Genomic DNA, 26,209 nt, shown 5'->3' with positions numbered 1-26,209 from the left:
GAACCAGTAATTAGGTCGTCATATGTATGTACAACAGGATAGCCTGCAGTGGGCCCTTCAGCTGCTGCTGCAAAACCATTAAAAATGTAGAATTATATTCTTTGAGAAAGGAGGTTTACTGTATGTAGAAGGTTGGAAAAGGGAAATACAGCACAGACTCCATTTTTGTAACAACAGCAAAAAATATGTGCAAGTCTAATTCACATGCATAGAATTAAATCTCTGAAATACATCATCTATCAAAATATGAACAGTGGTTTTCCCTGAGTGATCATTTTATGGGCAAAAATTATGTTCTGCTTAATGTTTGTGTTTTAACTTTTCTATAATGATACAGGGGAAATTAAAGTTATAAAAAGGAAGGAAAAAGATAACCCTCCAAAACCTTTGCCTTAGAGAAAGTTGGGTATCGGTTTTGTGTTAAATGAGGCAAAAACCATACGTTTGGCTATTCGCTTGGGGGAATGAATCTGAAATATTTCAAGACCGAGCTTGACTTCCCAGCCTCCAGGTAGCTCTCCTGCTGTTAAGCATCCCCATCTCGATGATCCTGGTTTCGTCCGGGTCTAGCAAGGAAGGTTTCTCTGAACAAAGTCTGTGATAACTGATGAAGCATGGCCCAGGGTGCAGGCGGGGGCCTCAGGCATGCCAAGGCATGCTGGGACAAGGACCCTTGCCTCGCCGTGTCTTACAGGGTGAGAGGATTGCACTGCTCCGACAGGTGGATGAGAACTGGTACGAAGGGAGGATCCCAGGGACGTCCCGGCAAGGCATCTTCCCCATCACCTATGTGGACGTGATCAAGCGGCCACTGGTGAAAAACCCCGTGGATTACATCGACCTGCCTTTCTCCTCCTCCCCAAGTCGTAGTGCCACCGCGAGCCCGCAGGTACCTAAGCCTCTCGTCACTGGTTTTCACACTCATGACAGATACAGTGCCGATGGCACACAGCCTCCCGGGGTGGTTCTTCCACGCTGTGATTAAGAACCGTGTGCAGTAATGCAGAGAACACACACCAGGGTTTGTTTTCGTGCATACAAATGACATTTTTCAAGAACTTGGAGGGAGCACGCTTATTTGGGGGAAAAGAAAGAGCTTAAGGTGATTGCCCTGAGAGTAAGATGATTGGGGCAAGAGACATAAGAGTCTTTATCAGTTGGTCCAAAACTCTGTATGGGAGCATCCTACCCTGGGTGAAGCTGGCTGTCTGGGGACCACCAGTGTCCCATACATACCATGACCCAGCATGCTTCTCTTCATCATCTTACTGGCCAAGGCTGGCCTGCAGAAGACAAAGATTCAAAGAGAGAATTGCATGTTCTCATCCTCAGACATAAAGACTAGATCCAGAGTATTCTTTGCAAGCAAGAACCAGGCTGGGAAAGGAACATATAGCATCGCTACACTGGGCTGAAAGGAAGTAGGTTTATAAGCATAATAAGATGTTTGCATCCCTAAACGTTATGAACAAACTTGTTTTAAAAAACATGAAGTGTTCCAAATCCATCCCTACTTTCCCAAAGCCAAGAAAGAATGAGGGCCTTGGGTTCAGAAGAGGCAAGGTAGAGTGACTTCCTGTGGAGGACACTGACCACACCACCGTGGTCAGTTGTAAGGAGGGTGGCAGAGGCGTGACTGGACCCGGGATGACAATTGGATGGTGCCTCTTTTCTGTCATCCTCTCATTATTTCCTCCTCTTCCACCTGCCCGTCACTGACCCCAGGGATGGTTCTTGGCAGAAAGAATGAGACGGGCTGACCCAGGGCTTTCTGCACAACGAGATCCATATCCTGAGATCTCGTGGAGAGAGGGTGTGGGGTTGGCACAGGCCATTCTGCTTTGTGATAATATGAGGAGCTCGGCGAGATTTTTCACTGGGGTGTAGCCAAGCACGACTATAGAACGAGACAACTCCACTACTCATCCTCCTCTCTGGAAGGCTCTTTGCTGAGAACTCTGGAGAGAATAAAAGCCCAAAGAAGTGGCAGGGCACCTTTTTTGCCCTTTGTGGTGTTGTGGGTCAGTTGTAGAAGGGGTGGGGCGGTGCGGGGTGGGGTGGGAAGCTTCGAATGTGTCCCTTTGAAAGTCTGACTCTGCAAACCGGGCCAGCACCATCTGTAAGTGGCCTGACAGGCCCCTTTCTCCACGTCCATACCACTGGCTTCACCTCTCCTCCACTACCTGCACACACCATGCACACACACGCGTGCACCCACATTCTGCTTTCTCTCCAGTCGCACCAAACGATTTCATTGGGGGGACACCAGAGTGTCCTCATCCTCTCCATTTCATTCCTCTTTTGTATATCCCTGGTGATTGTTTTCCTTTCTTCTTTATGCTGACACTTGTACCTTTTGCTTCTTTCCTTTGTTTCTCCTCTCTCTCCTTTTCTTTTCAAGTCCCCCGGTCACAGCCAACTCCTCATGCCGGCCCCCTCATCTCTGCCCCACCCCCACCGAGCCCTGTCCCCTGAGATGCACGCCGTCACCTCTGAATGGATTTCGCTGACTGTAGGGGTCCCAGGCAGGCGGTCTCTGGCCCTGACCCCACCCTTGCCTCCTCTGCCGGAGACTTCTGTCTACAACACTGACCACCTCGCCTCGTGGGCAAGGCCCGGGCCCTCCCTGTCTCTCAGCCTGCCCCGTTCGAGCTGGGCAGATCATTCCACCCCACGTTCCCTGACGTCCCCACTGGCCCTGCCTCCCCCCCACAAAGCCTCCTCCCTGGTGCCCGGTGCCCCGGCCTCCCTGCACATCAACGGGGACAGTGGTATCCACGTGCCACCCTCAGGTGTCCGCCCGGAAAGCTTCTCACGGCCGCTGCCGGGGAGCTCTGATAGGGTCATCTCCGAGCTCAGCGACGCCTTTAGCAGCCAGGGTAAGCGGCAGCTGAGGCGAGAAGAGCGTGGACAGTGTGAGAGGAGAGCAGAGCGGGAGGCAGGTGACAGATGCCCTGGAGCACCCAAGATCTCTAAGAAGAGCTGCTTGCGACCTTCAGACGTGGTCAGGTGCCTGAGCGCGGAACAGAGACTCTCAGATCTCCACGTCCCCGAGGAGAGCCGGCCCAGCAAGCCCCTGGGTAGCCCTTTTCCGGGAAGGGAGGCTGAGCAGACAGAGCCGCGTAGAGGTGGCGAGCAGGCTGAGAGGAGGGCTGCTGGGAGTGCTGTGAGCCAGGTAGGCCTGCAGCATGACCGTGTGTGCCTTGGCGTTTCAGGTGCAAGGGGGGCTGGACGTCTCACCCGCGGCCCAGTGGATGCCGGTGAGAGCCCTGTGCTTGCCTTGGGAGCAAAAATATTACCCCGGAGGGAACGCAGGGGTCATCGACTAAGGTGTCAGGCTGGGGACAGTTGGAGGCGAAGGACGGTCTGCACTCTGGCCTCTTGAGGTGACTTAGAAGTTGCTCCCATCTTGGGCGCCTCTGGGCCCGGTGCAAAAGCCCGTGAGAAGGAAGACCTTCCTCACGCCCATTCAGGCCTTGGAGACTTTCCTCGATTTGCTCTAACACAGCTGAGAACACCAGGCTTCAGTTTGGCTCCGTGTGGTTTGGTTTTGTGTGAGACGCACTTTGTTTCCATAACCCATGGCGCTCTGCCAGTGCTCAGCTGCGTCAGGTCTGCGTCCTGTCTCGTGTTTGTGTGGGAGCACAGGGCTTTTGTGTCCTGGTGCACAAGTGCGTTTTGGTTCTGGGGACCAGCGCAGGGGCCCTGGGAGGCAGATATAGGGTCCTTGAACGAACACACCAGGTTTTTATGGGACTGGCCCAGTTTCTCTCTGGGTCAGCTGCAAAGATTTCAAGGACCACAGTGGCCTTAGGGTGTTTGAGGGCTGAAAATGGGAGGGTGGGGCTGGGGGTAAACTTGGCAATTAGAGCATGATTCTAGTTTTGGCTATGCTGTTCAATACCCCAGAAGTCAAAGACTTTGGAAAACTTCTCCAAAGTAGCTGGGGTTGAATGCCCATTCACCTCTTACCGTCTATGCCTGGGAGTCCCTTGCCCTCTCTGAGCCTCACCTATAAAATGGAGATGATGCTCTACCTCCTAGTGTGGCTGAGAGGGCACTTCATGAAGTAATGAGTGTGAAGTGCCAAGTGCATGGGGTGGGAACAGAATGCGGTCAGCTATCCATTTTGGGTGGTCTAGAGCTGCTTCTGGAATTGAGAACATTCTAGAATGCCTTTAGTATCAGATGGAATTCTTAAGTCCCATTTATTATTTACCATGTACAGTGCCCACAGTAGACCATGCTTGATCCTCAGACCCGCCACCCTAGTTTTTCTCTAAAGTTTCATTTATTCACTCAACAAATATTTATTCGAGACCTGTAGACACCATCCTGTACTAGGGCAGGGTTCAGGGGTCAGTGCCTTCCTGCTCTGGAGGAACCCGTGTTCCAGTGAGATTGGCAGACACAGCCGCATCATGACCGCAGTAACAGAGGTAGGCTCAGAGGCCACAGGAGGACAGAGGCCTGAGACACAGACCAGGCCAGACCTCCAGCTCCAGTCTGACGGTTAGGAGTGGAAGATCTTGCCACGGGAAGAGCAGTGTGGAATAGTGATGAATAATCAGGCTTAGCCTCTCGCCAGCGAGCCACTGTTTTCTCATGTGCGAAGCAGGAGCGAAAGTAGTCCCTCCCTCATAGGGTAGTTGTAAGGATTAGATGAGGTAAGTGAGGTGCCTGGTATGTGGGAAAGCTCCATAAAGTAGATTGTTTTTCCACCTCTGAGCATGGGGCCCAGGGAAAATAGCAATACCCGGGGAAGGCCTTGCCTGGTAGAGCAGGGGCTCCTGGAAGGTGTGTTCTAGGAGGGAGAAAAGGGTGTGTCCTGTTAAGGAAAGAACAGTTGGTTAGGGAGAGATAGTGAAGGGACTAGTTGGGAAGAATTTAATGTCTCTGACATGGTAACAATTCTGTAAACGTTCTTAAGTCAGCCCACAGTGCCTAGAGACCTCGTTGTTGTCAGCCTGAGTCACCAGCACAGCCCAATTCCAGGACTCAGCACGTCCAGGAAGTGCACTTAGTGCCGGGGCTCTGGGCGAGTTTAGGGATGCATACTTCCCACTTCCTAATGGAGGATGGGAGTTGGGGGTGGTAGCTGGCAACATGGAAAGACAGGCCTGTTGAAAATTGGTTTTCCTTTCTTGGTGGGCCTCCAGACCCCAAGTGTACCATTTCCTGTCCCCTCCCTTCCTCCTGCTCTTCCAGGGCCAGCCCCTTGCCCACGGGTGTGCACAGCCCCGGGGCCCTGGCCTTGTTCCCTCTGAGAGTTGGAGGAGTTGTGTGAAAAGGGCTCCTGCCCACACACCTCCCACCCAACCCCTGTGCTTTCCCCTCATATGACTGGGACCCGGAGCCAGCCACTCGGGAAAGGGGGACCTGCAGAAGCTCCCTGCCCCTTGAGGCCCTCTTTGCATGACAGAGCTAAAGATGGAAAGGACTTCAGGGACAACTGTCCTTTGGTGGCCTGCCAGCTTGCTGTGGCCTCAGGCTGTGTCACTTATTGGGATAAATGCATTGCAGGCCAGTGTGTGTGATCAGGAAAATTGTCAGTCGCTGTTCTCCTTGGGGGAACTGAACCAAAAGTTCACTTTTATTATAGTTGTTAGGAAGCTTGGTTGAGTATGTGGCCAATAAGTGAGGGGGTTTAGCTGAGTAACTTAAGTGAAAAGACATTCCGAAATGCTATGATCATTTATTCTTTCGCTCAAGTATCTAGGATGTTCCAGGCACTTTGCTAATGCTGCAGGAAACAGAGAGGGATAACCGTCATCAAGTGCTTCCCGTTGCTCTCAGGAAAGTGTCCTCCTTCACAGGCTTTCAAGGCCTCATGTGATCTGGCCATTTAGACAGCAAGCCAGCTTCACCTTCCAAAACCTTCCTGCTTCTTTGTGTGGATAATTCCCACCTGTCCTTCACTTCTCCACTTCGATGTTACTTCTTCCAGGAAATCTTTCCTAACAACTTCTCCCAGCCCCTGTAAAACTGGATTAAGTGCTCTGACTTTCTGCTTCCATAGCCCCTGCACCAGACTTTAGGGGGTACTTCTCAGCTCTGTTGTATTCTTACCTTTGCTTGTCTGTGTCACCATTAGAGTGTTAGCGCCCTAAGGTCAGGGATCATGGTTCCTGATATGTGGAAGGCATTCAATAAATATTTGTTGAGTGAAAGAAAAGATTAACAAGTGACTGACTCCAGTGAAAGGAATGTAGGATCTCCATTGGTGGGGGATAAGACATGTTCACAAATAATTATGATGCAGACAGGAAAGGAGAGTCAAGTAGTTCACCCTGAAAATTCAAGATGAGGAGAAATAGTAAGCAACTGGAGAGGGAAGGTGCCAGTCTGATAGACTTTGTAAGAAATGTGGCATTTCATCTGGGGCTTAAAACACAGGGAGGTTTATAATAGGCAAACAGCAAGAGGGTGTCATTCGAGGCAAGCAGATAGCCCAGCCAAGACCCACAGGTGGGAACGTGAACAGGGGTATGGAGCTTTGGGAGCTTTGGGTGAGGCTTAGTGTGTCCACAGGTACATAGAAGGGGGTTCTGGGGAAGGGGCCGGGAGCAGAGCTTGGAGGGGCTCCTGTATAGCACGTAGGTTTTCATCCGCACCTCCTAACACTGTGTCCGGTCCCCTTCCTCACCGTGACGTGCCCCTTGTGAATCAGTTGTCAGACTTCCCTGTTTGGTGCTAAGTCCCTGCATTGCTGCTTCCTTCCCCTGAGTCACCTGTCCAGCCCCACCCCTGCTGCCCCCCAGCCGTGCGGATGTGTGAACACTTGTGTAAGGTTTGGCTTTTCACTCCTTTGTAGACTCCCAAGCTGAAATCACATTGAGTCAGTTGCTCGTTATTAGGTGTGTGGTCTCTGGACAGCGGAAGGTGTGGATGAAGTGCGGGGGTTGTTTAGGAGAGCCCCAATCTAGAAAGGAGAGCGCTGTGTCGAAAGTCGGGATCCCCGGGCTCTGGGCCAGCTCTGCTGTTGGCCTGCTGTGTGTCTTTGGATGAATCACTTCCCTTCTCTGGGAGCTTCCTTATCCATAAACAAAAGATTTAGACAAGAGAACTGAAGTTGTTTTTGGCACTGATATTCTATGATTAGCTAAAACTCCTGTATAAATGAAAGGGGAAAAAAGAACAAATCCAAAATTTTAAGGAGGGGGTTTATTATAGACCTGCAGATGTTCACAACTGAAAAATGAAAAGGTTTTCCCTTTGGCGGGGGTGGGGGTGGGGGGCAGACAATGACATAGATACAAAGAAAATGCCCAAGAGTTCAGAATCATCAACCAAATTCTTGGATTTTATCGGGCATCATTTTGGCCAAGGAGGTTTGGGGTGATCAAGACAGTGAAAGAGAAGAGCATCTTGGAAATCTGTCATTAGCATCATCAAATATTTATTGAGCCTTCCCAAGATAGAGACGCTGTTTGCTGACTGGCATCCAGCTGTGGTTTTTAAGAGTTCCTACAATTGGTGTGAGAGATCCTCATAGAATTTCTGAATTAAAAAGAACCTTTACAGATCATCTACTCCAGTGACTCTTAACCTTTTCTGGGTCACAGAACCTTTGAGAATCTGAGGTCAGCTGAGGACTCTGGGACAGTAGTTTGGGGACGAGGGGAGTGAGCACACACAGTTTTGCAGGAGTTCAAGTTTCAGGAGATCCACACCTGAGTCGTCCGAAGGCTCCCTGGGAGTCCGTGCCCCCCCCCGCCCCCCACCCAGCCTAAGAGCCCCCCGTCTGTTCTCCTTTTATGATGAGATGAGAAAACTGAGGGCTGAGAAAAGTGACAAAGTTTCTGTGAAATTTGTTTGGGTCCCAAAGAGAAGGAAGCCAGTCAACAGTAAAAGCAGCATTCAGGAAAGCCGTGTAGATCCTCAAAGCATCTGAGAAGCACAGGAACAGCCTTGGAGAAAGGAGAGGAGAGAGAGCTACTCAGCTGATGGCAGAAAGATGCTTTGGCGGATTCCCTCAGAATCCATGGAAGCTAGCTGCATTCCCAGAAAGATCAGAACAAAGACCTAGGCCTGCTCTGAGCATGGAAATTAGAAATAGAAGGGAAAGCATGTAATGCAATTTACGAGAACAAAAAGGAAATAAAAAGTGGTAAGATATCCAACTAAAATTGGAAACATTTTCCTTTTACTCAGAAGGGAAATCTCTAAATATGTACAGAGGGTTTTTAACAATTTACAGGAAGGGGAGAGGCATTGGCCACAGTTATAAAAATAATCAGGTGTTATCTCAACACCTGAAGGTAGGGAACTAAGACCCAAAGTTGAAGAGTCCACCCCTAAAAAGGTGTTAGGAGAGATGGTAGGTATCCATAGCAACCCTCATGCCTGTGTAGCTACACAGTACCTCCCGAGGTACCTCCTCAAGGAGTACCTCCTTGATCGCTGACCTCTCCAGCTATTCTGATGTGTCCCTCAGGCAGAGCACAAGTGCAGAGAATCAGGGTGTCGTAGAATGCACAGGACTTGGTGTCTGAGAGACCGGGGTTCACGTCCTGGTTCCTCAGTTACCAACTGAGGCATGTTGGGTCTTAGTTTTGTAAGATGAGGTAAATGTTGACTGCCTTGTTAAGAGTATGAAATGAGATAGCATGGAGATGATCACGCCCCGCACAAAGCATGTCACTGCGACTCAAAAAATACCCGTTGGATGATACCAGGCCACAGGGAAAAGGAACAAAAGTTTGCTTTATCCTCCTTCTCCCATTCCACCTAAGAGAGGAAGATGGAGGTGGGGGAAGAGAGGAAGGTAGAAAATGGAAGAATCCTTTGTGTGAACAAACCCAGAGTTTAGAAAATTGAGAATTTGCACTCTAAGTTAGTGCTTCTCCCTGCTGTCTCGTACCTGGAGTATGAAGGCATCCTCTTGGAAAGCTTTTGATTTCTTCATCTTCGGATACACATTTGCTATTACTCCTCAGATCACTTTAGGAGAGAAACAGACCACATTACAGACCATGAGGACAAGGCTGAGTGTCTGGGTTTAGTGTTGTAATCAGATCCAGATTACAACGAAGTAATGTGTTCTCTGTGGAGTAGTCTGCAAGAGGGTTGTGTTTAGGTGGTAAATAGTTGAACCGGTTGATTGTAATTTGTTTTATGTTTAAGCTGGGGTATTTTTCTTTTCTTTTTTTATTTTTTTTAATGTTTATTTTTGAGAGAGAGACAGAGCGTGAGCAGGGGAGGGGCAGAGAGAGAGGGAAACACAGAAACAGAAGCAGGCTCCAAGCTCTGAGCTGTCAGCACAGAGCCTGACACAGGGCTCGAACTCATGAACGGTCAGATCATGACCTGAGCCAAAGTCCAACGCTCAACCAACTGAGCCCCCAGGTGCCCCTAAGCTGGGATATTTTTCTTAATAAACTCAAGGAGAACTTGGTGGGGTCCCATTTTGAGGGTCCTATGGGGGTTTTCTAGAGCTGAAAACCAGAAGCCCAAAGCATTCAGGCCTCTGACACCTCAGGCCCAGGTTGCCTGTGGTGTTCTGGGAGCTGCAAATCTACCGCCGTCCAGGGCAACCCCTCACCTCCCATGCTGCCAGAAGGAAGCTCTCCATGTACATCTGGAGGCTGCAGTCACAAGCCCTCCACCCAGTCCTCAGTGGGCCTTGAGTGGGGTGCATCTGTTCTTAAGGCAGGTCAGCCCTGCCCAGCCCTGGTTCTCAATTCACAGGATACATGTACTCTTATGTTAGAAACTTAGAGCCAAGAAGAATGTTTATGTAAATCGTGTCCAATCCTCTTATTTTACTAAGAACTTGAAATTCAAAGACACTAAACGTTTTGCTCAAAAGATAGCAAGTTAGTGTCGTAGCCTGGAACCCAGATTTCCTCATACCCAGTCAGGTCTCCTCCTGGGAGGCCAGTGTGGGTCACCAGAAAGAGAGGTGGGGTGGGGTCTGGGCAGGTGAGAAGATAGGTGTGTGTGGTGAATTGAGGAATGCCGTCTCTGAGCCACTCAGGGGTATTAGGAGGGCAGCAGGGGCCTGAGATGCTTCCAGGGGGGTAAGGCCACACTGAGGTTAAGTTCCTTACTCTCGTTCACATCTCCAGGACTTTCTGCTGTTCTGTACCCTGCGGACAGTTTATTTGGGGCTTCAGGGCTTGGGCACATACCCAAAGCTGGAAGAGAATGCTTGCTAACTCCCGTGTTAGTGCCAGGTGTTCTGTGGATCCAGAGGGATTAATAGCCCCAGGGAGGCCAGGGTCAGATTCCTGGGGCACTTCTGTGCACTGCAGATAGAAGGGAAACAGAGCACAGGTCCATGCAGGATTGCTCACTCTGGGAGAATAAAGTGAGCCCTCCAGACCAAGGCAGGGGGCAGTGTGTGAGTGCGTGTGCAAATATGGAAGAAAAGCAGTTTCTGGATCAGTAACTAACTCCTGCTTACGGATGGGGGTGTGGGGAATGCCTCTGTGTGTGTGTGTGTGTGTGTGTGTGTGTGTGTGTGTCTATTGGGCTGATGGCTGTTTTTCTAAACGTGAAAAACTGGGGCGCATCTCCAAGAGTCTGAAATGTACTTGGCGTAAGATAATACTCCCTTTATTCTTAACCCCGGATGAGGTCCTTGTTAGAACTTTGTCTACTTTTAGGCTTAAATAAGTAGGGGGAGGGTGCAGAGCAGCACTGCCCAGGAGACATATAACATGAGTCATGTATATAATTTAAACTTTTCTGGTAGTACAATGGAATGAATGAAATTAATTTGAACAACATCTTTTATTTAACCCAACATATCTAAAATAGTAATAAACTGATAAAATTACTAATTGATATAATAGTATATAATCAATATAGTAATTATGAATGATAATAGTTTGCATTCTATATTTTGTGCTAAGTTTTTGAAATCCAGTATTTCAAAAGTGTAAGTATTTTTACACTTACAGCACATTTCATACTGGCCACATCTCAAGTGTTATGGGCTATCATAGTGGACAGCATAGGTTCAGAGAAAGAGATACATAAAGCTGTATACAGTTAGAAAATGGGGCCAGGGAAAGAAAAATCTATACCTAAAGGAAAAAAATCTGAGGGTCAACAGCCTTCAAAGTAAAGGACAAATCCCTACAATGAATATCAGTGGTCTCTACTGCCCCTGAGTATTCACATGCCACACGACACCCCCCAGAAAAATGGTTTACATCTCAACTACCTGAAATGTTTGATTTAAATATAAGGAATCCATTTCAACCAGGGAGAAATTGAATCTTAGCTAATAGGATAAATGTTTATCTTGCCTTTGTCCCTCATCCCACACACTATGAGTAAGGAACCAAACTATCCTTACCTCTCGGGGACAACTTCAGTTTGTACTAGATGTTAACTTTGTCTCAATGCGAAGGCTATGATGATGATTATCCTCTGATTTGGATACGACCTGAGACCAAGGAAGGTATTAGCTATGTCAACATCCATCTAGTACTGTGGATCCTTGAGTTAATGACTGGACCATATCAATTACTGTACCCTGTACCTTTTACATGCAGAGAAAGTATTCAGGAAGAGACAGGACAGTGCCTACTTTCACAAAGGGCAGAAGCTGGGTGTTGGTTGCTATCATCATAGACATCCCAACGTGGCTCGAGAGGAGGTGGTGAATGTCAGTTAGACACCGAGGACTCAGTCCTCAGTGGCTTTGCCACATTGTGCAAACCTTCACACTTCCCTGAGCCTTAAAATGTCCTTTTCCACCCTCTCCAAGTCAAAGGGTTAGTATAAAAGTCAGATGAGGTGATGGACCTCCATGTGCTTTTAAAGCTTTTGTTTGTTTTTAAGTGCTTTCCAAAAAGAAGGGCTAATAAAATATCAGGTTCTTTTTACTGTATGTGATTCACCAAGCCTCTCTTAAGCACCAAATATTTGCTTGATGATCAGTGCCCGTCCCTCATTTGAGATTAAGTTGATTGTAAGATGCTACAGGGCTTCTGTAAGCTGTGGACATCCACGTGAAGAGATTGTCCACATCCTCTCTTTGTTCTCCATTTGACCTGAGGTCATTAGGCCACCAGCTGAAGTCTGGGTTTTTATGACAACTTTTATTTTCATGAGGTGTGACCCAGACTGATCAGTCTTGCCACACTGTAGCCAAAGAACTTCAGTGAAGGATAATTAAGGTCCTCTTCAGCCTTGCTCCCCAAAGTTTATCTGTGGGCCAGCATCGTGGGCATCGCCAGTAGACAGAGTCTCAGGATGCACCCCAGACGTGTCAAGTCAGAGTCTGCATTTTAACAGGATTCCCAGGTGATACCGGCATATGCTAGAGGTTGAGAAGCAGCGCCCAACAGCATCCCATCGAGTGGCAGCCTTGGCTTCCGTGTCCTCTGGGATAGGCAGCTTCCCTCTGTCAAAATCTGCCCGTGGGTGTCACCTAGTCACCCAGAATACACTTCATTCTTCTGACACCTGAAAACCCACGTAACAAGTGCTTGGAAATGTCATTACTTTCCTTTGTTACACAAAAGCCTTGATCCAGAGGCTGGATGGGTAGTAAGTAGAGCCACACAAGGTCACCTGGCAAAGGTCTGTGGGTCCTGAGACATGGGAGAAGGAACGTGAAAAGGCCCCTGGCAGTTCTGTCTCTTCCTTTACTCCTGTCAGAGTCCAAGGTTTAAAAGATGGCAGTTTCGAAGAAGTTAGAGAACTTGAAGAGGTTTTCCAGAAGGACAGGAGTATAGAAATGATGTCTGGAGTAGAAGTTGGTCCTGCAAGACACGCTAGAGAATGAGGCCATTTACAGTGGAGATGAGCAGGAGGGGGCGGTGTGGTGGCGTGCCCGGGGCAGCCCGGCAGCTCGACTTCTCGCTCACTGTGGGACATTGGGGCGTGCGCTGACCACCCTGAGCATCAGCTTCCTGGCTTTTAAAAGCAAACAAGATGACAAAACCTGTTCTGCCTATCTCCAGGGTTTCTGTGGGACTCATGGAAAGTAGTGTCAGGGAGCACTCTTAATAACATGGGAAATGGTCCAAGGATGAAAGAGAAGGTCCAGTAGATGAATCCAGAACACAAGTCAACCACTAATTCACTGTGTGACCTCAAGGGAGGCCCTGGGCCTCTCTGAATCAAGTGAGCCATATGTAAAAGATCTCTGAGTGCCCTTTGAGAAGGCCCTGGAGCTGCTGTGGCTCATTGCTATTAGCGCACATTACCAGGAGCGTTTCTCCAAGAAAGATGGCTTTTCAAATATTTATTTAGGGAAAGTTCTGAGAGTTTGGAATTGAATGCTTTCTAGGAGAAATGATTCCAAACACTCTTCCTGGCCTATACTCTGGGAGACCCATTTACAAAAACGGGTCTGCTTGGCCATCATTGCACCTGTGTTTCCATGTCAGCATGTGGTACCTGAGCTGGTGAGTGAAGAGCGATGGTTTCATTTCTACAGCTGTGTCAGGACACACAGTCCTATTTCTGGAAGCAGGCCCTGCCCTGTGAGATATCTGAACTCATCTCATACCTGACTGGAGTGTGTCATGTGCGGACTTTTCCAGGGGAACAGTCTTGTTTGAGACTTCAGATACTCCCGGGGAGTTTTTCAGAAGCATTTCTCTCTGTTTTCATAAGTACCCCAATATGGCATACCTGTTAGTTTAATGAGCCTCCTTTGCCAGAGGAGGCTTCTAGTCAATGGCTTTCGGCACAGCAGCCCTTCCATAGATGCCTGCCAGCTGAGAGCAAAAGGACCAATGTGTGTTTTTATGGAAGGTCATAACTGTTCCATAAGACAGCCCTTCTGTGTCTCTTTCCTGCCCATCTGGGGACCCTGTGTTGTCGATGCTCACCTCACTGCACTCATGCTCCGAACTTCCCATTCCGTTGCCTGGATGCTTGCTTCTAACTCTGTACATTGCATTTCCTCCTGTGCGCCCACCGTGTTGTCATGGAAACTCGAGCGCCATAGGCCACGAGTATCCGGTGTCATCGAGTGTGATGGTGTGGTACGTGTATTTGCTCACACTTTTATTTTGAATCCGTTCCAATGTGACATCTGCTAAAATGTCTCCCTTATAATTTGCTTGGTGGTCACAGCCTTCTCATCATTCATTGAGAGCAGGACCTGATCTCACAGAATCTGAAAAGAGCTATGTGGTAAGATGCCTGTTGAATAAGAACTGTAGCTTTTCTAAAGAGAATCCTTACTGACTTCTAGAGTCTCAATTGGAGTAATGCCTGGCTAACTCACAGAGCCGTGATTTACATGGCTATTGTCCTAGAGGGAAATATTAGGCCACCCCCTTCCCTCTCAGAAAGCAGAGGTATTTCGAGACCTTATTTGTACTCTGCCTCCATGTGGGATTAAGTTAATGGTTAGTGCATGATCGGGAATACATACTTGCATTTCTATCTTGAAGTTATTCACTAATTACAGGCTTTTATGCTGCTGCCTTTGGTTTTTTTTAATAGTCATACTAAATCCCAAATTCTTCTGTATCTTACCTGTTTTTTCCATGCTTACGCCTGGATCCCTCCTGCACTTCACTACTGGAATATCTATTTTTTTAACCTGGATCTTCAACTCTGTTGTTTCCCTGGACTTATGTGCTTCGTCTGGAATGTTACATCTCTTCCTCTCTTTCTTTTTCTTTTTTTTTCTTTTGTTGTTTTTTTGTCCCCATGTTGACTATTATATGGGGGTTTCTGGATATCTCGGGGCCACTCACAGGAAGCAGTTTGCAATGAGATCATAAACATTGCCGAAAAATCTGTTCATTACTGCAGCACTGTTTCTCATCCCCTTGACTTTCATCACAAGTTATCCCCTTCTGACAATAAATCATCTTTAATCATTTCTCAGCAACCTCAAGCCCAACAGCGAAGAGTCACCCCCGACAGGAGTCACACCTCACAAGATTTGTAAGTATACTTGGCAAACTTCCTTTCTCACATCACATGCTTGGTGGACTCCTGGCTTTAGAGAGTGGTTCATTGACCAAGTCTGGGGCAGCCATTTGGGGGAATGAACAAATTGCCCCTAGCTTCTCTGAGGATTTCTAGTTGGGGCCATATTTCCCATCAGCCAACATGAAACAGGTGGTGGGTGGATGAATAAAGGAGGCCATAGACTGCTGAGAGATAGAGACCGGCGAAGAGTGAACTGCCATTCAGGGGCAAAGGAGGGCTGTGCTGCCTAGAGTCAATCCTAGTGTTGTGGGAATATAGGGGAAGGAGTCATTGGTTCTGCCTGGAGATAAATGAATAGAGTTGATCCACTCATAAAAAAAATCATTGGATGTCTCCTGTGTTTTAAACATATAGGGGTAAACTCCATTCCCAGAAGAAGGGAGATTTGGAATGGGCATTGAAAGGCAAATTGGAGGGGCACCTGGCTGGCTCAGTCAGTAGAGCACACAACTCTTGATCCTTGAAGTCATGAGTTCAAGTCCCATGTTGAGTGCAGAGATTACTTTAAAAGAAAAAAGAAAGACAATTGGTTTTGAGAGCTACAACAGGGAGATAAAAGGTCTTCCCAGCTGAGGAAAACAACATGCAAAGACTCAGGGTAGACGATGTGTTTGGGGAACTCAGAGAAGGCCCACATGGAGAAAGGACTCAAAGGAACAGTGCCCTGAGCAGCATGAGGCCCATCCAAAATTAAAGCTGATTGGGGGACCCAAGCAGCAAGGGTGTGGGACCTTGGCCAGCCAGTCTCCACTGTCTGGGGGTGATGATAGAGAAGCAGATATCTGGAGTTATTTCCCAGAGCTGAGGCTAGCAAGGCAGCCACAGTGGAAGTTAAGAGGAGGATAAGGAATTCTAAGGAGTCCAAGTTGGATGGAGACAGGAGGCAAATATGGAAACATCAAAAATGTATGTGCTTACCAACTGGAAATCATTCTGCATCTCTTAATTCCTCATTCGAGACCTTCCTCTGGCAGACAGATCCACCTACCAAATTATCAAAACATTTGGATAAGTGCACAAAATTAAATAGTCCCTTTGGTTTAGCAAAGAGGAAAACGAACCTGTCGTTCCTGGGGACTGTGTCCTCTTGTCTCTAGTCTCGCATGCCCTCTCACAGGCATTTGCTGGCAGGTGCTGGAAGTGGTAGATGGTTGGCTCGTTTGCACAGTTGTGCACGGTACTCTTGTGTTTCAGAACAGCGAGCACACAGAATTGCGAACTGGTGCGTAGTAGATGCTTCTTAAGTATTTGTCAAAGGAATAAATGAAACCAAACTTTTCCCTGTTGCCAAAGCAGTTACAGGATTTCATCACAAATAGTCCAGCCTTCTCCCGCGAGCTGTTAGGACAGACACAACAGCACACACCAAATGGCCTTAGGCCAACTAACAATAAATAAAAATCTTAACCACAAACATCACTGGGACAGAAAGAAAGCAAAAAGTGTTCAAGAATTTCAGAAAAATGCCATCACATTTAAAAACAATTGACGAGCGGCACCTGGCTGGCTCAGTCAGAAGAGCATGCGACTCTTGATCTTGGGGACATGAGTTCGAGCTCTACTTAGTGTGTAGACATTATTTAATGAATAAATACAACTTTCTGTGGGGGAGCACCTGGGTGGCTCAGGAGGTTAAGCGTCTTTCTTCGGCTCAGGTCATGATCTTATGGTTTGTGACTTTGATCCCCGCATCAGGCTCTGTGCTGGCAGCTCAGAGCCTGGAGCCTGCCTCGGATTCTGTCTCTCTCTCTCTCTCTCTCTCTCTCTCTCTCTCTCTCTGCCCCTCCCCTACTTGCATGCTCACACTCCCTCTCTCTTTCAAAATAAACAAACATTAAAAAAAAAAAACTTTTGTTTTAATGTTTGTGTATCCATTTTGAGAGAATATGTGTGAGCAGATAAGAGGCAGAGAGAACGGGAGAGAGCTGTAGAGCCTGGCACAGGGCTCAGATTCACAAACCGTGAGATCATGACCTGAGCCGAAACCAAGTCCGATGCTTAACCAACTGAGCCACGCAGGTGCCACAATAAATTAAAACTTTAAAAAAATAAAAACAACTAACAAAATATGTATCAGCATATTAAGGGACTCAAGATAGTGAGGCCATTGGAATGTACTTTTTATATCCTTGTATGAGTACAACAATTTTATACATATACAACAATTGCCTTACACTTTCCAACGTATATGAGCAGAATATAGTGTCTATCTCTGGAGTAAGAAACTTCTGATTATCTTTGATAATCTACATATATTCTCCTGTGTTCAGAAAAAGCCTTGGTTAATTTTAAAGAGGGGGCATCTAGACAAAATACTTGATAACCAAATGAAACTAAATAAAAGGACTGATCATAGCCTTGCTTGTCAGAGGCTCTCCCCATCCCTATCAGTCTTCATTTACTTATATGCTGAATGGATCTCCCCAAAAGCTCCACTGTTAGAGAAATAGCCAGTAAAATACTTTCATCTGCACTGATGTGTGTGAAACACTACCAAAGTGCTGATTTAACTTACATGGGCTTTAAAAAACTCATTATTTAATCCTATCATTGTTTGAGTGAATGTTTTTCATTTTTAGATTTAGCTACCAAGCATTGTATAGCTATATACCACAGAATGATGATGAATTGGAACTCCGAGATGGAGATATTGTTGATGTCATGGAAAAATGTGATGATGGATGGTTTGTTGGTAAGTGATCTCCTCATGTTTTTCTCACGAGTTGTATATTGAAGGAGTAACTAAGAGTGATGAGCCATGCAAAAGGCAATGTTCTCTGCACAGAAAAAAGCCTTCTCAGATCCTGTATCTCCATCAGGAATGCTGGGCCACCCAGTTTATGCTTGCTCTGGAGACAGTATGGATGACACTAATGGTATTGGACCCAAAAACCAAATACACCTAAGTGACTGCACAGAAGGGCAATTTCAAATTGGTTGAGTTCTGTATGTCTTTGTATTCTGTGTATGTCTGTACTACATATGCAGATTTTATTCTCTTAAAACTCTTAAGAAACAACACAAGAAAATTTGAGCCTAGGTCTCAGCCATGAAACTCAACCATATGTGTAGATGTTCCAAACACCTTATTTACTTCAGGCTTCTAAAAACTTTTTTTTTAATATTTATTTATTTATTTTAAGAGATTTAGAGTACAAGTAGAGGGGAGTGCAGAGCGAGAGAATCCCAAGCAGGCTGTGTGCTATCAGCACAGAGTCCAACACGGGGCTTGAACTCACACACCGTGAGATCACGAGATGAAATCAAGAGTTAGATGGCTCACCGGGTGTCTGGGTGGCTTAGTCAGTTAAGCATCCGACTTCAGCTCAGGTCATGATCTCGTGGTTCGTGAGTTTGAGCCCCGCGTTGGGCTCTGTGCTGACAGCTCAGAGCCTGAAGCCTGCTTTGGATTCTGTGTCTCCCTCTGTCTCTCTCTCTCTCTCTCTCTCTCTCTCTCTCTCTCTCTCTCTGCCCCTCCCCTGCTCACGCTCTGTCTCTCTCTCTCTCTCTCAAAAATGAATAAACTTAAAAAAAAATTATTAAAAAAAAAAAAAGAGAGAGAGAGAGAGAGAGAGAGAGAGAGAGATGGCTAGTGAACTGAGCCAGCCAGGTGCCCCCAGGCTTTTAATAACTTCAGTCAAAGCAACCTACTTAGTTAAGGTCCTATTCTTGATTTCAGCTCAGGTCTTGATCTCACGTTTCTCAGATAGAGCCCTGCATTGGTCTCCCCGCTGACACATGGAGCCTGCTTGGGATCCTCTTTCCCCTCTCTCTCTGCTTCTCCCCAACTCGTACGCATGTGCTCTCTCTCTGCCCCCCCACCCCAATAAATAAATAAATAAAACCTTTTTTAAAAAGCAGCTTGCTTAATTAAAACAAAAGATTCACCATTACAGGAGAAGGATGAACGTTTTTAAGATTTTGCTACAAAGCAGATACTTGCTTCATGTACTTTCTTATTGAAGATCTCAACAAACAACAAGATAAGAATTACCTCCATTTCACAGACTCAAAAACTGAGGCCCAAAGATGTTATATAACTAGACCAGGTCACCCAAGTAGCTAGTGGTGGGGCCAGTACTTGAACTAGACCTCTCTCTCCCATAGCCTTTGTTGTTTCTGCACAGGCACAAACATGCTGCTGGGGACCACTGGCTCACTTTTTGCCTCTGTTTTACACTTACTTGTACAAAGGGTTTTACCTTTATCCTCTTCCCAAGACCAGCTCTTTCCTGATCTCTCTGGAAAATCTTTGCTAAAGTGAAGTCAGTCAGGGCTGAGGTAGTGAGAATGGCAAGGCCTCGGCATATGTGAGAAGCCAGAAAGATTTGCCTGGGCCTCACCAGCCTCTTAGAAAGCTGCCCCTCCCTCCCCAGGCTCCCAGAAACCTCCCCAGGCTCCCCACTACCTTGAACTATTCTGTTCAGATGGAAGCCCCATCTGAGATGCCACCAGCACTCCTGTGAAGTGCAATCCAATGGAAACAGAACACAAGCCATGTATGGAATTTAAAATTTTCTGGAAGCCACATTGGAAGAAGTAAAACGAAACCGAAAATTAATTTTAGCGATATATTTTTTTTTATTTTTTTTTAACGTTTTATTTATTTTTGAGACAGAGAGAGACAGAGCATGAACAGGGGAGGGGCAGAGAGAGGGGGAGACACAGAATGGAAGCAGGCTCCAGGCTCTGAGCCATCAGCCCAGAGCCCGACGCGGGGCTCGAACTCACGGACCGCGAGATCGTGACCTGAGCTGAAGTCGGACGCTCAACCGACTGAGCCACCCAGGCGCCCCAATTTTAGCGATATATTTTATTAAAACCAACGCATTCAAAATATTATTTGAACATGTAATCAGTATAAAAAATCGTTAGTGCCAAAGGAGGATGTAAAATATCTAAGTCTTAGGAGTCCGATGTGTATATTATACCGTCACAGCGTAGCTCAGTTCAGAATAGCCCGGTTTCGAGTGCTCAGCCGCCTGTGGCTGTCCTATCAGAGAGTGTGACTCTCGTATGTCTTAGCTGTTAAACTCTTCCAGGAGTGCTTATGTTTTTTATGGGAACACGGGGCACTGTTGGGGAGCACCAATTCTCTCCTGGGGGCGTTCCTGGCAGCTGGGTAAAGGAATGTTGCTCAGTCCCTCAGGTGCTTTAGAACGTAGCCTGGTGCTCAGAGTGGAAGCCTATTTTCTCATCCGTAAGGAGAGGTTGAACCAGGTGTAGGAGCACATCTCTGGGCTTTGTACTCTCGGTTCTTTGCAGCCTCCTTGGCCGTCCTCCCTAGGGGTTCAACTAGTTATTTTAGAGGTCTTTAGTTTTGACACCCTTTTTTTAGCTTGAGGTTTCACTTTGGGCAACAGCCCCGACCTACTGGTGGTGGCTGCTTGAAATGCTGTGTTCACCAGGGTTCTGAAGCTATATCCAAGCCGATTGGGGAAAGGATGCAATCGTCCCTATTGTGATATCTGCCAGCGAGAGGGGAATAATGACCCGGCATGTATCCGCCACCATCCCCACCCCCACCCCTGCCCGGGTCCCCACCCCCCACCCATCCCAAGGGAAGGGACTAGGTTAGGGATCCAGCAGTTCCGGATGTAGAGCAGTTGGGGAAGGGCTTTGCGCCCTGGTAGCTCAGTGTTCCTGGCTCAGCGGGAACCGTGAAGAGGTTGGAAGCAAAGACAGGGAGTCAATCTGGGGCTTAGGCACAGGCTTCTGGGAGGAATTTCCTTTTGATGTGTGGCCATATCCAGTGGACTTTTAGAAATCTTACAGTTTAGAAATTAGATAAATGTGCTCCTTTTTCCAAAAAGAAGTATCGGAAAGAGCAGAGGGCTGGGAGTTAGAAGTCCTGGGTTCAAAGCCTGCTTCTGATGCTTGCTAAACTGTGGGACCTCAGTAATGTCACTTAAGCTCTCTGAGCTTCAGTTTCCTCATCTGAAAGAGGGGAGTACTGAGAATACCTTCCTGGTTTACCACCAGGCATTATTTGATAGCCTAAATGAGATAAGATGGAAAAATGTGCTTTGGAAACCATATGCTGTATTGTTATCAGGGGGCCCCCTCTGAACTCACATAGTAAGTCTTCTGATTTTGCGTGTGTGTGTTTTTTTACAGGTACTTCAAGAAGGACAAGGCAATTTGGTACTTTTCCAGGCAACTATGTAAAGCCTTTGTATCTATAAGAAGATTGAAAACCACAGAGATTATTTTTATTGGAGGATGAAGCATAATTCACGAACTGGTCTCTTTATTTAAACATTGAGTCCGTAGGAAAACTAACGCAGTGGATAAAGTAAGAAGCAAAAGAGAGGGACAGAGAAGTGTTGTGTCTGAAGCCTGAGCCTGTGTGAACGTACAGTGTCAGGCAGGCTGAACTGAGAAAAAAGGAATGAGGCAAATCTGTATTTACTTAGCTGCTTCTGGGAGCCACTCCAAGCCTTCCCTGCCTCTCCCCCTCTTGGGTAATCTGACCTGTAACACGGGCCAGGATCAGTGAGGTCAGAAATGCCTCTTGCTGCCCCAGCCTTGACCAGCTTTTGCTAAAAGGGGTCATTTAGCCGGAAGCAGCCCTCAGAGCATCAGGCAGACCCCTAGCCATTCTCCAAAGGCTCTACACCCCAGCCACCCAGAGCCCCATTTCCAAACACTGCTGGGGATCAGCTCGGGCTGCCGAGGCCATCCCTGGAGGCCCCCAGGCTACCCAAGACCACGTCCCTCACTCCTGGGGTACGTGGGGAAATGGAGGCAGAACACAGAATGCCCTGTGCATTCAGCCCGCATGCAGCATTGCTCTTGATGCCCCTGGTGTTCAGACAGAAAAGAACATGAGGTTTGCCCGTGGGAGTGGGGTGCCCGGGTCAGATAGTTATATTTGTATTTCCAGGTGATTAAGTTAAGAAGCTCTGTAGTTATCGAGGTCACTTGCGGTGTGCTCTTTCCCATATCTCTGACTTTTGTAAGTGGTCACCTTTAGCACAGTTTCATTTAGCAGAATGCCACTGCTAACCTTTCTTTTCTGGATTGTTTTTGGTCAGGGCAGTTTGGGGTTGATGGGCCTATTCTGACAAGGTACCAAGGATGGCATCCAGTGAATCATTTCACATACGCCAGATGCTGGGGCCACTGATGAGCAGGATGTGCTTCACACCTTAGCAGCAGTTCAGGCACCACCCACAGTGCAGTAGCCCAGGGTCATGAGCCCCGATGCACCCTGGTGAGGCTTCTCTTCGAGCAGAAGGTGCCCATGCCCCAGCCCGAAGTGCGAGGCAGTGGTTCGCCACTCCCAGGATGTCTGTGCTTTGCGGGGCTACATCTGAGGAGGGAGGGCCCTGTGACACCCGGGGTGCTCCAGTCACATCTCCATCCAGTTCAAGGATGTTTCTCAGCCTCTCTGCTAGACCCCTTAGAAAACTAGAGAAATGACCCACTCCCTGCCCGCCAGGAACTCAGAGGTGATTGGAGAGGTGCACACACACAAATACTGAATCAAGAGAGACTGTGATATGTGCGAAGAAGGGTATGAGAGAGGAGGAGGAGATTACCTTTCCCTGGAGAGACCCTAGGAAGCATTGTCGTATTTCTGTCTCCATGAGCTCGCTCTTGAACAACTAGGCTGCTTAGAAGAACCTTCCTCTGAGGGTAGTTTATGGCTGGAAATTCTTGGAACTGTTTCCAGAGTTTTCACACTCTTATCCTCCCCACAAATACGCATCCAAGGTCACAAACAGGAGTAGCAATTCTAGGTGGTAGGGTGTATACAGGAATCCTGGCTCTCTGCATGTAGCTCAGAATTGCCCCAGGACCATTGTCCCAAAACCTGGAGTCTTTACAGGTAGGCAGAGTTTGTCTTCAGTGCCTCCGTCCCACCTTCTGTGTCTGCCATTCATCTACCCATCACCTGTCCACCCCCGTACCCCCATCAGAGAGCCTCATTCTCTTCCTGTCCTCCTTTCAAATCTTGGCCTCAGGAAAGAACCTGCCACTGACTCCTTCACACTGGAGTGTAAATGACCGGTAAGAGGAATGTGTTACTTCTTCCTGGAGACACTTGTTTTTAGCTAGGACAGAGCAGAGCCTTAACCCCAAGGGATGAGGCAGTGGAACTAATGGTGGTGGTAGGGGCTGGGGGTGGGGTGGAGGAGCTTCCTGGGTAGAAAGAGCCTTTTTGATATTCTTTAACACTCATTGTTTTGGAAGGTCGACTTCAGCATCCAAGGGCACTGTCTGACTCTCTGAGGGACTATAGTACAAGTGCATATGCACGTGCATTTTGCACAACAGCATTTCACTCATTTTTGGAACGTAATTCTCGTATTGGCTAATGTGTTTCCTGGTCTTTCTTAGATGCAAACCATTAATAATGACCTTATTCTAATAGCTTTTTGAGGGGTGCTTCTTAAGTAGGTAATTTTGAACACCTCTTTCAATACAGCTAGAAAATAAAACCAATTTGTAAAGCCACATTTGCATATGATGCCAGCCTCACGCATTTGTATATCTTCAGAAACCCAGGTATGCCTCACCAATTTGCCCGTCTTTAATAAAATCATGTTAAAATTTGCATCAAACTTCAGCTTCCTATGTATGACAGAACAAGGAACAAAGTTTCCAACTGCTCTTTTGTCCTCAAACATTTAGTAATATAAAATACCTATTTTTATGCTGAAATATTTATACAGGTTTATTAATAGCAAGTGCAACTAACTGGCGCCATGCCTTGCAACACATTTTGATATATTAGCCATGCTTCTGGGTAAAGGCAAGCCCCCAACTACTTATCTTTTGCAGTCTCTCTGGGATCAGTTAAAGAAAAAAATCATATGCGTAAGAAGTAGGACTGTAAATATGTATATTTAACTTTGTATAGCCCATGTACCTACTTTGTATAGAAAAATAATTTTAAAAATTTGAACTGAAGGGGGGTGAAATAAGGAAGTCATGAAGTTTTTTGCATTTTTATTTAAATGAAGGAATTCCAAATAACTCACCTGCAGATTTTTAGCACAAAAATAGCCATTGTAAAGTGTTAAAATTTTAAATAATCATTCTTTCTGGGAGAGAAGGTAATTGTGATCTCAGTTATAGGTTTTTTATTTTGGTTTTGATTTTTTTTGTTTTTGTTTTTGTTTTTTGGCTGTCTTATTTATCTACAGTAGTATTAAGTTCTTTTGCTAGAATAAGTTACTACAAAGAAGATTATATTCTGAAAGAAAAATAACTGACATTATATATAACCAATTAATTTAAAGTGTTGCCATTTACACACCAAGAGCATGTACTATGCAGACACAGATTTTTCCATTCATTTATTTTTCTTTATTGCGGTGGATTGATTTGATAAATGGATGTGTTGAATTACTACATTTGCTGTACATATTATTTAATAAACTTTATTCAGAATTGCGTGGCATATGTTCTTACCATTCATTATTTCTTTCCTTTGCCAAATCTCTCAGGAAGCTTATATTCACTGCTTCGATTTCATGTACTCTCCTTTTCCATTCTTTTCTTTTTTTTTTTTAATCTTTATTTTTGAGAGAGAGAGAGAGAGAGGGAGAAAGGGCGGGGGGCAACAGAGAGACAAGGAGGCACAGGATCCAAAGCAGGCTCCAGGCTCCGAGCTGTCAGCACAGAGCCTGACGCGGGGCTTGAACTCACATTCGTGAGTTCGTGACCTGAGCTGAAGTCGGACGCTCAACTGACTGAGCCACCCAGGCGCCCCTTTTTTTATTTTAATTTTTTTCTTAACATTTATTCATTTTTGATACAGAGTGCAAGTGGGGGAGGGGCAGAGAGAGAGGGAGACAGAATCTGAAGCAGGCTCCAGGCTCTGAGCTGTCAGCACAGAGCCCGACGCAGGACTTGAACTCATGAACCACGAATTGGTGACCTGAGCCGAAGTCGGACACTTAATCGACTGAGCCTCCCAGGCGCCCCCTCCTTTTCCATTCTTAATCACGCACCATTTGGCTTCCATCCTGCCCTTTGAAGACACCACTTCTTACCTTACTCTTTTCTCAATAAGCTAACTCCATGACCTTCTCTGAATTGACTACTGCTGACCATCTCACCATTCTTTCTACAATATTTTTATAGTGATTATAAAAATAATGCATATATCTTTAAAAGCAAAAGTGAAACATTATAAAATACATGTAATGGGTCATGATTTGCTCCGCAAGACATAGGTACAGAAAATGATACAGCACTTTTTCCAAATCGAGTTAAATCAGCTACGAGTCCTCTCTTTGTGGCGGGTGAAAATGCAGGCTCTCCTTTTATTCCCTCCCAAACCAAGTGTGTCAAGATGATGGCATAGGCATCTAACCTCCCCTGGCATCCCATGGCTGGGACCACCCCCATCTCAGTTTGGGGCAGGGCCTGACTGCCCAAACCAAACCTCCACCCTCCCTGGTTCTGTTCTTTTCCACCTCTTTTTTTTTTTTAATTTTTTTTTTAACGTTTATTTATTTTTGAGACAGAGAGAGACAGAGCATGAACGGGAGAGGGTCAGAAAGAGGGAGACACAGAATCTGAAACAGGCTCCAGGCTCCGAGCGGTCAGCACAGAGCCCGACGCGGGGCTTGAACTCACAGACCGTGAGATCATGACCTGACCCGAAGTCGGACGCTTAACCGACTGAGCCACCCAGGCGCCCCTCCACCTCTTTTAACTCAAAGCACTAGTTGGCACTTCCGCCTCTTTGGGGTGACTCAGTGGAATCCTTTTCAGTAGGCTTGGGCGTCAGTCATGGGAGAAGGGTGGTCTCCTAGGGGTCTGAACCCCGGTACTGAGCCCTGTTTCACAGGAACTCCTTCCATGGCCTCCATCCCATTCAACAAATCCATCAGCTGTACTTTCAAAGTAGGTTTAGAACCCAACAACTCCCATCACCAGAGTCCAAGTCGTTTTCTCTCTGGATCATTGTGTTCACTTTCTAACTTGGCTCCCTGCTTCCACCCTTACTCCCTCTACTTTGTCTTAACAGAGCAACCAGAGTGATCATTTTAAAGTTGGCTTACAACCCTCTAGAGGCTTCTCATGTCGCTGAGTGGAACCATGCCTCACATCCATTGGTACGCTGTCCCTTCCCTCTCCCTTACCTCTGACTTCACTTCTCCTTGCTCTTTCCACCCACATGATCCTTATGGCCTCAAAGTCATCAAGCACACTTCAGGTTCAAGGTCTTACATTCTATCCCCTGTGCCCAGAAGACCCTTTCTGCTGGAGCTGCATGGCTTGCTTCCGCCCTTCTTTTACATCTTTAATGTTGCTTTCTCAATGAGGC

The 26,209-nt window shown here is 46.8% G+C and overlaps 1 protein-coding gene across 50 annotated transcripts in view; it reads left to right on the top strand.

The window, feature by feature from the left end:
- Nucleotides 1-24,331, top strand: part of SORBS1 (sorbin and SH3 domain containing 1) — a 231,573-nt gene extending 207,242 nt beyond the window's left edge. For 27 of the 50 annotated variants that reach the window (XM_043597077.1, XM_043597066.1, XM_043597049.1 and 24 more), the window contains 4 exons: nucleotides 695-889; nucleotides 14,813-14,871; nucleotides 17,499-17,611; nucleotides 21,037-24,331. In XM_043597077.1, coding sequence (XP_043453012.1) covers nucleotides 695-889; nucleotides 14,813-14,871; nucleotides 17,499-17,611; nucleotides 21,037-21,104 — 435 coding nt within the window. In that variant the 3' untranslated portion in view covers nucleotides 21,105-24,331. Of the gene's footprint in view, nucleotides 1-694; nucleotides 890-2,401; nucleotides 3,176-14,046; nucleotides 14,107-14,680; nucleotides 14,872-17,498; nucleotides 17,612-21,036 lie in introns of all 50 variants that reach the window. The other 23 variants (XM_043597036.1, XM_043597032.1, XM_043597035.1 and 20 more) reach the window with 5 other exon arrangements.
- Nucleotides 24,332-26,209: the final 1,878 nt, after the last annotated feature.

This window comes from Prionailurus bengalensis, chromosome D2, assembly GCF_016509475.1.
Source record: "Prionailurus bengalensis isolate Pbe53 chromosome D2, Fcat_Pben_1.1_paternal_pri, whole genome shotgun sequence".
Lineage (NCBI taxonomy): Eukaryota > Metazoa > Chordata > Mammalia > Carnivora > Felidae > Prionailurus > Prionailurus bengalensis.
This window is presented reverse-complemented; position numbering and strand designations above follow the sequence as displayed.